General features: G+C 38.6%; 1 protein-coding gene across 2 annotated transcripts in view; it reads right to left on the minus strand.

The window, feature by feature from the left end:
• Nucleotides 1-14,613, minus strand: part of hdac5 (histone deacetylase 5) — a 65,972-nt gene that overhangs the window by 40,356 nt on the left and 11,003 nt on the right. For both annotated transcript variants that reach the window (XM_077534816.1, XM_077534810.1), the window contains exon 2: nt 6,743-6,920. In XM_077534816.1, the coding sequence (XP_077390942.1) occupies nt 6,743-6,764 (22 nt within the window). In that variant the 5' untranslated portion in view covers nt 6,765-6,920. The remainder of the gene's footprint in view (nt 1-6,742; nt 6,921-14,613) is intronic.

Below are 14,613 nucleotides of genomic sequence, written 5' to 3' on the forward strand. Positions count from 1 at the left end.
TATATATATATATATATATATATATATATATATATATACACAACAGGAAAATCCATTTCTGAATGTTCCGAAGCCCTGTTTCAATGTCAGAGCTAAATTGGGGAGAATAATGCTGCCAAAGAATTGTGCCATTGAATTGGCGTGGTTGAGCCTACACAGATGAACTCTCGCTGTTCTTTGCAGTTTGAACATAATAAACAGTGCTTCTGCTGGTTGCCGCATACATTTTTTTGCTTCAACCATGATTTAATAATGATCAATCCATTTATCCATCTTCTTCACAAGGTCAGGGGACGGGGGCCGCAACCCGAGTACAGAAGGCCAGGCTTCCCTCTCCCAAACCACTGCAGCCAGCCAGGGGATTCCGAGACGTTCCCGGCACACCCAGAAGACTATGTGATCTAAAATCTCTCCTGCAAGTACTGCATCTTGCCCATAGCCTGAACATCTCACTTGGGAGGCGTCCTTGAGGCATCCTAACCAGCCGATGCAGAGCAACAGCTGGTCCAACCTGCGACCCTCGTGGATGACCAAATCAACAATCAAATTCCGCACAATGGCTAAACATTTTTAACAGTCAACCTGAACATGTTCAACATTTCCTTGCAACAAGAAAAAACATTCAAACTGTTGGCGAATATCTGTCGAATGTTTGCAATCTTGAACGAACCATGATGAGAAATCAACAAAGTGACCTTTGCAAGCACTTGCAAACATTCACCCCTCAGTGGGATACACACCTAAGTGGTGACTAGGGGTGTAAATTGCCTAGTACCTGACGATTCGATCCGTATCACAATTCATAGGTCACGATTCGATTAATCCCGATATGAATTTACAAGTCGATTGTTGCGATTTTTTTTTTACTCAAATTTAGAAAATACCATTCAGTAAACTTGTACAATGTACACTGTAAGATTTGTATGAAAATTTATTATTTATTGATCTGAAACTTCAGTTTTATAACTGAGCCACTGTATTTAACAAACAGGTTGTAACCTTTTTCATGTTAGAACAGCACTGAAATAAAATATTAAGGCTTAGACGTTTTGTTGAATATTTTTCCATCAAAAATGGATGTTAAAAAATCGATTCGGCTGCCTATTGAATCGATTCGAGAATTGCTGCTGTAGTATCGCGATATATTGGCAAATCGATTTTTTTAACACCCCTAGTGGTGACAGAAAGCATAGCTACATTATTATCATCTCACGCTGATAATGTGCAGCACATGCTGCTGCTTCTTATGCAGTCACAACAGCCGCGTTGTGTCTTTAAGGCAGGGTGTCAAACATAAGGCCCGCAAGAAATTGTAATGTCGGACTAATTAATCAGTCGGTCCCAATCAAAATATATAAAATTTGTAACTTCACAACCAGTCCTTGTGCGGGGGAATCGTCCGGGATGTCATAATTTTACGCACAACTTAAAGTTATGGTTTGTTTAATTATTATTATTTTGTTTTTAATCGTAGACCGACAAACGTGTTAAATATGACACAAATTCAATTACTGGTAACACAAATAGATATGAGAAGGATTAGCGTCCTTATAACGTCATTAACTGCACCACGCAATGCATTCTGGGAACTATATATATATATATATATATATATATATATATATATATATATATGAAAAACAGGTTGATTTAACACGTCCAGGACTCCGTTCCATTTGCATTTGTATTATTTTTTGGAACAACATGATTACAGTTGAGCTCCGTAATTTAGGGCAGGCACACAAATAGCGCAAATCTGCGTATAATTGACGGCAATCGTTTTTAAGTTACATACCGTTATTTTACCAATGCGGCCCACTTGGTAATATATTTTCTTCCATGCGGCCTCTGAGCTAACATGAGTTTGGCACCCCTGCTTTAAGGGTATGTGCCATAAACACTGTGCCCAAAAAAAAAACATGCAAGTGAATTGCTGTGGCGACCTATGATGGACCAAGCCCAAAGTCCCATAATAATAATAATAATAATAATAATAATAATAATAATAATCAACCCAGAAGATTGGTAAAATTTTAAGTGCCAAATTAAAGAACCAACTACAACCAAACTGACCAAGGCAGGCTTCATCTTGCAGCAAGACAGAAAGACACCCAGGAGTTCATCAGGGTCAAGACTGGCCAGGGCAATCTCCAGACTTAAATCCTATAGTGCAGCGGTCCCCAACATATATTGCGCCATGGACCGATTTTACATGAAGCAATATATTGACATGAAAATGCAACTCACTGTAATGCTGAATGTACATACGTTGTTGAAACTAGTGGGAGCCCACTGGACCCATTTTGGGGTAATGGGAGAAAATAACATTTGAAGTATGTTGCTTACAGTCAGGTCCATAAATATTGGGTCATTGACACAATTAACATATTTTTGTCACACCACCACAACGAATTTGAAATGAAAGAAACTTAAAACTTTCAGCTTTCATTTGAGGATGTTTGCCCACATGGACACGGAACAGCTGACAGTCAATCGTCCCATTATTTGTGGTCCCTTAACAAGTGAGAGGCAAACAGTTGTAATTCCTACACCCTTCACCTGATTTGTACGTCAATACCCTCAAATTGAAGCTGAAAGTCTGCAATAAAAGCACATCCTGTTTGTTTCTTTTGAAATCCATTGTGGTAATGCTTAGAGCCAAAAAAAGACGAGAACGGAGTAAATGTTATTGACTCCATGTCTAGTTTACTCCTTAGTTTGGTTTTGGTTGCTGTCATTTGCAGAAAATCCCACTTTACAAAGCTTGGATGTTGTTTAAAGGCTTCATGCCCTTATTTGTAAGCATGTCGCTTCATAGCATGGGAAGTGGGCTTGACTTGTGAGAATCAGCTATCCCAATGAACCCGTATTTTAAGCAAGACTGCTGATATTGTCTCCTAAATGCAGCCTTTAATTTTTCTTGGAAGTGCTTCCTTCCTTTTATAAAGATCTTTGTTTTTTTTTTTTTTACTTTATCATTATTATTATTATTATTATTATTATTGCTATTATTATTTACTACATATATTATGTGACTGAAATGAGCATTTTGAGGTGTACAGAGGCACAGGTAGATGCATCTGAGTTTCAAAATAAAACTTATTTTAGACTCTGATGATCGATAAAATATAGTTTGTTCTGTTTCTGTGTGGACCGGGAATATTGCCAATGAGCATATATTTTATCTCATCAAGATTAAACTGAAGGCACTGAACCACCAAACAAAACAGCTTTGGTGAAATCTAGAAAGCATAAACTGACATTACCACTACTACTACTACTACTACTACTCCTAGTACTAGTAGTAGTATTTGTAAATCCGTAAATTCGTAAATCCGTGATTTGTCGGTGCTGTTTGGACTTCTTAACATAAGGCGTTATGCTGACAATGGCAAATGCGTCTCCAATCGTTTTTTGAGTAGATGAAGTTTTCACCTCATGGCCCACTTCTAGTTTGAACAGGTGATACAGGTTCAACACATTTGCTCAATGTGGTGTTACAAACGATGCTGTCTTCAAAGCCAAAATTTGATGAAAAAGAAAAAAAAAAGAATTGGCCTCATTGTTTCAATACTTTTAGAGGTGATATCGGTATCTGTTTGCCTGAAAATATCATAAGAGGAGAAAAGTCATCGAGCTAAGACACATAACCTGTAATGTTGTTTTTCAGTATCCAATGACATCATACATAAATTTAAACTGTGCATAAAATATTGTGTTGAAGAGCAGTATTTTAGAGTGGTGCACCTGGGAGATGCCACCAAGCATCATTGTGTAAGCTTGCTTTTCAAGCAAAAGCTGCACTGCGCACTTTGCTGTCAGTGTGGATATTATTAATTGAAACTACTGGCTGCTATTTATAGTATTTGTTTGTTCCATTCAGCACTTGATTCCAAAGTGAAGCTGCTTCAAGTACTCCACTTCTTAAGGAATTGCAAAGGAATGAAGATAATAATCATAAGACAAATTGTTATGACTCTTCTATTTTAGGTTAGGCTGCCGCCACTGCCTTAACAACTGGTTTCCTTTCCAGGAAAGAAAATCTCATTAAAACATTTTCATTAATTCATCACCTTCATTCCACCTCCTCCTCACCCTCATCATCCTCACCTCCTGTGTAAACAGCTCTGTATGTCCATGGGCAGACTTGCATACGCCTCAGTGTGACTCACAGGCAGAATGACAAACTTCAGATATCTTATTTTTTTTAAATAGAAGATCCTGCTGCAAAGCTATCATTTAGTAATGCAAAATTTTATTGAGCTTTCCAAACATCCCTACAAAATTGCAAGGATGACAAAAACGCCAGTGACAAAGCAACATATCTGACATCTCAATGGTCTCACATACTAAACACATCTGCTGAGGTGTGTGTGGACTGCAGTAGCTCAGTGGATGACTCATCTCTGCGTTTCTATTTGAGGCGCATCAACCACTGGAGTCACACTGTGTCTTTGTGTATAAGTGCGTGTGTGAGTGTGTGCATGCATGCGCGCATGTGCTATATCTGTGTCCATGACAACCAAATTACAGTCAGTGTGACAACTGACATCGCTACGTCGAGGACGGACTGAGGTGCCATGGTGACTTTCTGCACAGTTCATACTGGATGAGGTTGACTTAAAAAAAAAAAAGAAAAAAAAATCCCTCCATCCATTTTCATAATCTAGATTAATTATTTACACGCAAATTAGTGGGTTAAAAAAATAACGCAATTGATCACGAGTGGCAATTCAATGTTCAATTTGGCCCATCGAGGTACCCGTAGCCTGCAGAGGCGCACCACTACAGGGTAGCACTACTATCCACTACGAGCTTTGACAACTGCAGACATGGACGCGAGTGCAACACAGCCAGCAGAGTGAGGCAAACTTATTTGGACCTAGATCTGCCAGAGCTGTTATTCTGACGGTTCTATTTCTTTTCAATGTACATCTTTCACGTCGCCAGGACTCGCGGGGTTGCGCCGCTGGGTTTCCGTAGTTGCCGCTGCCACAACTGCCATTCAACAAGGGGGCTACAAGCTAGATCACTATGGAGCCACAACATTGACAATAAGATTTGGTATTGAAAAAATTGTCATTGTGGAAAAAGCTGCGTTGACATTGAAACAAGGATTGGCATTGTAAAAGGATGTTTTGAAAAATAAAATACAAACATTACAAAAACACTATTTTCTTTGACAATTTTTACCATATTGTTTTGTATTATGTCTTATTCAATGCCAATCTGCAGGTTTTTTTTTTTACTCCCTATTTTTTTTTTTTGAGTCTCACAGTTTTTCAGTTTCAACTCTGGTTTTCAGTTTCACTTCTCTTTTTTCCAGTTTCAACTTGGCAGTGTTTTAATGTGGAGGGGCGGGCGCGGGGTTGGGGGCGGGGCTTTGACCACGACAACGCGTTCCAGCTTTTCAGGAGAGGAGAGAGGAGAGCACGCACTCTATATCGAACCCACGTCCTCAGTACTGGGAGGCGGACGTGCCAACCAGTCACACACCGTGCTGCCACACACACACACGCACATGCACACCCCCACACACACATACCGTAAATTCCGGACTAAATGTGATAAAGTTCTTTATTTTCTGTAATGCAATTACAAAAAACAATGTCATAAATTCTGGATTCATTACAAATCAACTGAAATATTGCAAGTCTTTTATTATTTTAATATTGCTAATTATGGCTTACAGTTTAAGAAAACTCAAATATCCTATCTCAAAATAGAATATGACCTCAGACCATATATATATATATATATATATATATATATATATATTATATATATATATATATATATATATATATATATATATATATATTAGGGCTGCACGATATTGGAAAAACATGCGATATGCGATATACTTGCTGAACATAGCGATATCGATATTATTGCAATACTTAACATGTACCTAAAGAAATTACATTTTTATAACCTAATAAAAGAAAAACATTTTTCATGTGGCAAAATAAGCAACCTTAATGTAATCTTAGTTAATTAATTGTAATTATGTCTTGATAGATTTCAACTATTGAATGGCGATGCACATTTTAGTTAGCATCTGACTGGTCAAATTCATATAAAAAGCATAAAACTCCATATAAAACTTATTGCATGCCTTTGTGATATGCATATTGCAAGGGCCAATATCGCGATATCGATATTTTTTCGATATATTGTGCAGCCCTAATGTATATGTATATATACACATATATGTTTATTTATTTAGCACAATTGATGTAAATTTCCCAGAGGGAGCCATCCCAAAGGGATCAATAAAGTCAAGTCTAAGTCTAAGTCTAAAAACAGTGCAGGAAGGGAATGAAACCGGAAGGGCTTATACAGGATTCCACTCCCACTCAGAAAGTGAAAAATCAGAAATTTGTGGATGAACTATTTTCATGTATTTTCCATGACTGGAAAATTGATCAATCATATTCCAGGTTTTCCAGGATGCGTAGAAACCTGAATGTGTTGTGCATGCATTGCTCCCAAAGATTGTGTCATCTGTATGAAACAGACACCAGCCAGGTCGTCTTTCACTATCATTAGTGAATGTATATGGCAAAAGTCCTTTTTCACAAAGCTGCAGGGGCCAGCAGCAACAACAACAATTACCAAACAATTATACAGACCACAACATTTTATTCATTGAACTTTACAGAGCACTAAACTCACTGGGGACAAACAAATGTTTTAGATAATTACTCACAGCTGATATAATGAATCAATATAAACTTACCGGAGGTGTGTGATGAGTTCATGGAGGCTGAATCTGGCCTTCACTTTCTAGTTCTTCAAGTCTATGTGCATGTGTTAAAGTGGGTCCTCTGTGTCAGCCATGTGCTGCAGGACAGATGATGGATGGACAGATAAACAGATGAATTAAACCTCGTCCTCAGCGTCAAGTGTCAACTCCTCTGAAAAGAAAAAAAAAAGATGGGATTTAAAACAGAGTTCATGTTATTTAGAAGAAAGTAATTACGATAATTTATGAGCAGTGACTTTTCTTTTCTTTTTCTAGGGATCGGAGTACCGATGCTAGGTAAAAAGGCTTTATTTCAAGGTATCGGGCACTTGTGATGTCGGCCGATAGCTTCACTCAGTATTTGACTTGGAAGGACCTGGATTGGCTGGCAACCAGTTCAGGGTGTACCCTGCCTACTGCCCGAAGCCAGCTGGGATAGGCTCCAGCAACCGCGTGACCCTTGTAAGGAGAAAGCGGTGAAGAAAATGGATGGATGGACTTGGAGGGAATAACTGTAATGTTACTCTGAAATTTGCTCTCAAAATGGTAGGGGAAAAATACAAAACAAAAATATGAATATAGAATGTTTTACCCCGTAGGCAGTATTGTGACCCGTTTTGGGCTTTTTGATGGTTCTGACCAAGCCAATTCAAAATAAGATACTGCCTACGGGTTTTAACACGGGTTTTTTTTTTGTTGAACGTACATAATGACAAGCCATTCTGCCATATGTTAATCTCCATTAAAACATTTCAAGGCTTCAGATCTTCAATGGCACTTCAGGGTCTGAAAATGTCTGCAACTGAGTAAGTTATACTTCAATTCATCCAAAAATAAACTGCTTGATGATAGCCATCTCATTACATATCATGTGATTTGACCGTCAAGAAATGACCAAATAGGACTTTTATGTTCAAATTACCTCAGACATATATATATATATATATATATATATATATATATATATATATATATATATATATATATATATATATATATATATAGAGAGAGAGAGAGAGAGAGAGAGAGAGAGAGAGAGAGAGAGAGAGAGAGAGAGAATCTTTTTATATTTATTTATTAAATTACACGATGAACTGTTACTTCCACCTAAAATGCCCTGGCAGAGAATGTCTGTTTTGGAACCATTTCCACAACGACAGCAGTTCTATATGACTAAATGGTAGTCTGGTGCCACCTACTGGCCCTAGATTGATTACATCAACAAGAACACTTGCATGAGGCCCAAAACAACAGACATAAAGAAACCCTTTACATACGAGCATCCCGAGGAATTGTACCCATGACAACCAAATCACAATCAGTGACTACAACCATTGTACAGGTGCATAAGTCAATCAATCAAACTTGGTGAGTGTTTGCATGTCAGAAGTAAGGCTCAAACTAAATAGCTGTAATGTCATTTACAAGGACGTCTTAAGCTGTGATTTGCTCACTCATTGTTGACTGAAATGAGCCTAAATGCATCATATGTGCACTCATTAAGTTCAGTGGTTCAGTCTTCATCTGATGCTTAAGGATTGAATAGGTACCCAATTAAATGAGCTCAACAAGACCCTTTTCAAAAACACTGCCTTATTATTAATGCTGTAGTGAGGCATGAATAAACCCTGTGTTATTTATGCAGTTATAGCTTGAAAAAAAAAAAAAGAGAGATCGATCTCTAATATATTGTCCCCTGAAGTAGGTATAACCTGATAGCAGACCAAATTGTTTGTTGTAAATTACTACTAGTCACCAGTTCCCATAAATTACTAGATTTTTATCACATTCATTATTGCTATATTGTGTTAAAGTGACACCATTGCACAGTGTTGTATGCCTTTATTTTATTGCATTTTTATATGGATGCAGTTTGCCATCATTGAAGAATTTCTGGCTCGTTTGCAAGAAACGAGCCAGAAATTCTTCAAATAAAACAAACAAAATCATTCGAGCGAGCTTCTGGAGTTGCTGAATAAAATATGCCTTCTATGCCTCTGGTCTAAACTCACAAAGGGTAGAACCCTTTGTGAGCTGTAGCAACCTAGCTTGGAGATTTCACCCTACTGACACCCACTGTGCAAAGTTTGAAGGTATTTTTTGCACACACTGCCGAAATCATCTCTGGATTTACCGTCGACGGGCTTGACACAGTTTTTGAAAAGTTCCTCAGTCAGCCATCCATCCACTAAAATTTGCATTTCCCCATGAACTTGGTCATAGGGGGTAACACTGAATTTGTATACCGGCCATACATAGACCAAAGAGCCATTATGAAATGTTTATATTGTATAATCCAAATAAATTAATGGTTTATATAATGCCATTTAAGGCCTTAATTTTTGCAAAATCAATTTAATGACTTAATGCTTGTTAATGACCAGTGGAAACCCTGTAATTGTAGAAGATTAATCAATTATCTTGATTATTTATTGATTCATCAAATGATCGCTGCACCTCTACATCGAATGGAAAACTTTACTGTCCACATCCAACGCCCAATTGTTGACAAAACGAAACAAATAGGGGGTATCATACTCATGCGCTGGTCCCAGGCATCCTCTGTGCTTTGCATGTCACTGCATGCCTAAGTTATATATTTTGAAATTGTCAAAGTTTACTCCTGTTTGTGTATTTTACTTCTTATTGAATCGATATCGGAGCATTTAAATGGCTACTGAATCGAATCACAACCCACAGAATCAAAATTGGATCGAATCATGACGCGAGCTTATTAACCATGTGCAGCCCTATACAATCCATCCAGTTTGCGGAGGTGACAAAACCAAACACATCTATCTACTGGAGTGTCCTCAATTTGGCTATGATGACAGTGTGCCTCTTTTACAGCTTTGTAGTTGTGTCACAGTGCCAAGATAATTGGATGAAATGTTCAGAGAGAGAGAGAGAGAGAGAGAGAGAGAGAGAGAGAGAGAAATAGTGTGTGAGTGCGTGTATGTCACAGAGAGCAGTACTTCAGCATATGGAGGTAACCAGACTAACCTGCTGACCAACTGCACCAGAGGTCTCGAGGCAATAATGGAAAGGCAGACAGAAAAGTAAGAAAATGGTGCGATAATGCGAGAATCACGTGTCTCTGTACTTCACTAGAACATGTTCCCAATGTTGCCAAAGAATCATCAAAAATAGACATCTCTCACTCTTACTCCTCCCACTCCTCTTCACACCAGTATTTCCTAAAATACCTGGCCCCTCCCATCCAGGAGAGGAGCAGGAAGTGCTGCCTGGCAACCTAAGAGCTGGCTACCGTGGTAACGGTTCACCTGAGCATTTCTTGCCTAAACAAACAAGTGTAAGCTATCAGGACAGAGAAAGGGCGAGTTGTGGGGCGAAAGCTGGAGCTCGTTAATGATCATCTGATGTCTTTCCCGTCACATTTTAAAGTGCAAAGCTGCATATTCAGCACACAATGATCACATACTTCAAATACATTACACGCTTGAATGCTTTGATGTCAAACATCGAACTACACTCTAAAAATAGATTGGTCAAATCTAGCCCAAAAAAATTGTTAAATTTGACCAATCCAGCTGGTAGTTATGTGTCGGACAGATTTTGTGGTTAAAACAACCACTCTAGAATGGTAGGTGTTTTCAACCAATATTTATTGGTGACTGGGCCAACCAATACAAATTGGTCATTCTGATCAAGAGATTGGTTAATCTGTGTTGGAGGCAGTGTTGCCGGTAACGCGTTACTTAGTAACGCGTTACTCAAAAAAGTTGCTTTCTAAAGTAACTAATAGTCTAACGCGTTACTTTATTCTACAAAGTAGTCTGATTAAAGTTACTGTCCAGAGAATCAATGCGTTACTCCACATTTTCATGAAGAAGGCAAACTATCTCACTGTTGTAACAGTCACAAACAACTACGAAGATGAGGCAGAAGTCATTGATCACCACACTGAATTCAGCCATGGTCTGGTCATGAATGGTTTGCACATTCAAAACAAAAGTGATGATACTTTTACTACTAGTTTTATTAACCAACAGGCACACAATACAACAAAAAAAGTGTGCATTATGGACCATAAAAGTGGTAAAAAAAAATAATTTATTTCCATCCTCAACTGGTCCGTGAAGCATTATGGGATGAGGTCGTCTCCGCCCTCTCGCCAGGGGGAGTGACGTCAGACAAGTTACGTTTTCAGTAGGGGTGGAACAAAAAAACGATTCGACCGAACCATCGTTCGTCAAGGGGAGCTAAACGACCGTATCGGTTGCGAGTGAGGCTTTATGGTTTTCATAACAATAGCAAGAGTTCTGCGCCGTGCTCTACTTGTTTTGTTTACATTTCAGTAGCATCACCATTCAAGCTACTTCCGTGTTTCCGTGCTCGCGACACGGCGCGCGCGCGCGCAACGAGTGACAACATACAAATGGAGACAGTTAGCAGAAGCCGGTGCCGTACATCTCGGTATTTCCCATGGCTATCGAGTCCTCTCGGTGCACTTGTATGTCCCGGGCCGGCGTTGGTACTGCGCGCGAGCCAAAAAGAATAACTCCCGTGACGATCCAATGCATGGATTCAAACGACACAGGTATGTCCCACAGCCAACACACCAGCTAAGCTAAAAGCACACTGCAAGTATCTCATTTCTCAGTTTGTGGCTCCCTGTCAATGTCTACAACTAGCATGAGCAGCAGATAGGAGAACTGAGACGTGCCCGCGATTACGACAGCCCAAAAAACTAAATATAAACAGTAATGATTCTGTGGTCATCATCGTGTCTCAGATTAAAAAAACAAAAAAAGATGTCATACATTAACCAAAAATGAAAGTGATGACAAAAGAAAAAAAAATTGTTAAATACAAAAATTGTTGATTAAAAAGGGAAATGAACTTTTGGAAATATTTTTGCATATAATTAAGTGGTTAAAATGTGTTTGATAGATTTATTGTTCCATAAGGTGGCTTCATATTTCTTTTGGCTGGACGGTAGGTTTATTTCATGTCTTAAATTTATGTTTCTGAAATACTTCACAATGTGCAAATATTCTGTTTAATTGTGTTGGTGTCTGTCTAAAGGTTAAATATTTAGATTTAACATTAAATTATCAACCTTTTGTCTTCCTGATCCTTATTTTGAAGAGAAAAAACAAACAAACCAAAAAACAATTATAACTGTCAATAACTACTAATAAATATTTAAACTGATACATGTGTACACACTGGAATAGCGGAACAAACAAACAATAGAGGAATTTAGGGGATTTTCATTTTCAACCTGGATAGATTTTTATTTTTTGTTTTATAAAAAGTATTTACGTTACAAGAAGTCAAGAGAGACTGCCTATTTTGTTTTTCATAAAAAAAACCTTTATTTTCATGTTAAAAATGCACTTTCAATGAAGTATTTGGAACTCCGTTTCTATTGCATTATTTTTATGTTGAGATGGTGTTATCGGCAGCTGCTGAAAGTAACTAAAAAAGTAACTTTTAATCTAACTTAGTTACTTTTAAAATCAAGTAATCAGTAACGCAATTTAGTTACTTTTAAAACCAAGTAATCAGAAAAGTAACTAAGTTACTTTTTCAAGGTAACTGTGGCAACACTGGTTGGAGGCTGACATTTTTTCAGGCCTCCCGTGGCCCACAAAAGTACCACTGATTGCCACACCCACCTAAGTGGGGCAGAATTTGTTTTCTGCATTTGACCCATCACCTGTAGGAGCAGTGAGCAGCAGCAGGGGCCGCGTTTAGAGAGCTAACCCCTCCATTCCAACCTATAATGCTGATTATCATGGAAGAAGGGAAACGGGTCCCATTTTCATAGTCTTTGGTATGACCCGGCCAAGGACTGAACCCACTACCTCCCGCTGGATGGGGTGGACACTCTACCACTAGGCCATGGAGTTAGTCACACCTAATGATCTATCTCGATACACATTTCCATTTAAAAAAATATGAGTAATATTTTGTAATCATAATAATAATTGAGAAATACATTTAAAATCCAATAAATTGATACAAAATTAATATATTTCCAAGTGATCTGTCTATACTTACTTTCTATTGTAACCAATTTCATTGGTTGTTTGGCTATCCAATAAAATTGTTATGCCGTAACCAACCGGAATGGTCAATGTCTGACCAATCTATTGGTTAATCATGTCAATATAAGCTTAACCTAGATTGGTAGTTATTTATTTATTTTTTTTAACCAATCCATTTTTAGACTGTAGCTATCTAAATATGTGACGTCAGCATATCACGTGTGATGTCAGCGCACCCCATGAGGGCTCATTTCCGCCAGCATCAAAAGATTAAATCTGAGTGTGCGGTTTGCTTTTCCAGGTACAGGGAACTTTTTATAAAACAAATTTAAAAAAAAGATTGACTCCATTTCGGTGTGCACGGGGCCTTTAATTATATTACCCCTCTCAGTCGTCATTGCGTTGAGAGTGTTTGAAGAGTTTTATTCTCTTTTTAGCTTTTTAAGATTAGCAGCGGGAACGTCTGCTTATACATTTAGACACACTTAAAATAGTGATGTACAGTTGGGCCTAAAAGGTCTTCCAAATATAATTAGGGAAATTTGACTGAAATCGGTGCTTGACCAATGTCACACAACTAACTGTGGTGCTGAAAAAAAATAAATACAGCGCAGGACCTCTCAACTTCAAATTGAATGACAAATGACAAAAGTGTCACATTCACAATGGATAGTCAGAACATTTTGGTCAACCATTATATCACCTTGGTCAAAGAGAATGACCCTCATATCAAATGCGGACACTGTAAGTGAAAGTGGGTTGCACTGCACAGCCAGTGGAGACATTATGCAACTAATGCGCCTAATGCACCCTTGACCTCTGAGATCTGACTTCTGAGCATTTAGGGGAAAAACAGTACATTATACAGCTGCAAATCCCTCATCCAAAGTCCTTCCAAGAAGACGATCAGTAAGAGGGATTGAAGCCCCTGTGGGAGGAGGGGACATGGAGGAATTAAACGGCAAAGAGTGTTCTGAGAACGAGCCCAGTTTATTAATAAGAAAGATGCCCACCATTCTCACTGTTACGGCCCCTCCAAAAGTATTGGAATTGCTGTTCAATAAATTTGAATACAATTGAATTATGCATTTCACAGTGAACACTGACCATTTTCAAAATTTTTATGATAATTACACACACCTGTGGCTGAATACTGTAATCCTATTATTATTATTATTATTATTATATAATCGTTTATCTTTATTATAATAGTATACTAAATTTCCAGCATTGTAATATTAAATTCATTCATTTTGTGTGCATGACAAATCTAATTTGCAATCACACCCACATTTGTGTGAGAATTTGGTAGTACAGAATTTCATTGAAAATATTTCTTGTCAAAGGAAGTCCGGCATGGTTCAAATGGCCAAGTGTGTGTAGTGCAACATTTTCACACCATATGATAATCAGGGCCACATCAGCTTAATTTGTGCCCTCAAAGGGCCAGATACAACTCTAAACGGTATAAATGTAATGTATCCATCAATCCATTTTCTTGACCGCTTATTCCTCACAAGGGTCGCGGCGGGTGCTGGCGCCTATCTCAGCTGGCTCTGGGCCGTAGGCAAGGGACACCCTGGACTGGTTGCCAGCCAATCGCAGGGCACACGGAGACGAACAACCATCCACACTCACAAGCACACCTCGGGACGATTCGGATTACCCAATTAACCTGCCGTGCAGTCTTTGGAATGTGGGAGGAGACCGGCGTACCCGGAGAAGACCCACGCGGGCACGGGGAGAACATGCAAACTCCACCCAGGAAGGCCGGAGCCTGGACTCGAACCGGAGTCCTCAGAACTGGGAGGCGGACGTGCTAACCACTCGGACACCGTGCCGCCCAAA

The sequence above is a fragment of the Festucalex cinctus genome, chromosome 1, assembly GCF_051991245.1.
Source record: "Festucalex cinctus isolate MCC-2025b chromosome 1, RoL_Fcin_1.0, whole genome shotgun sequence".
Taxonomy (NCBI): domain Eukaryota; kingdom Metazoa; phylum Chordata; class Actinopteri; order Syngnathiformes; family Syngnathidae; genus Festucalex; species Festucalex cinctus.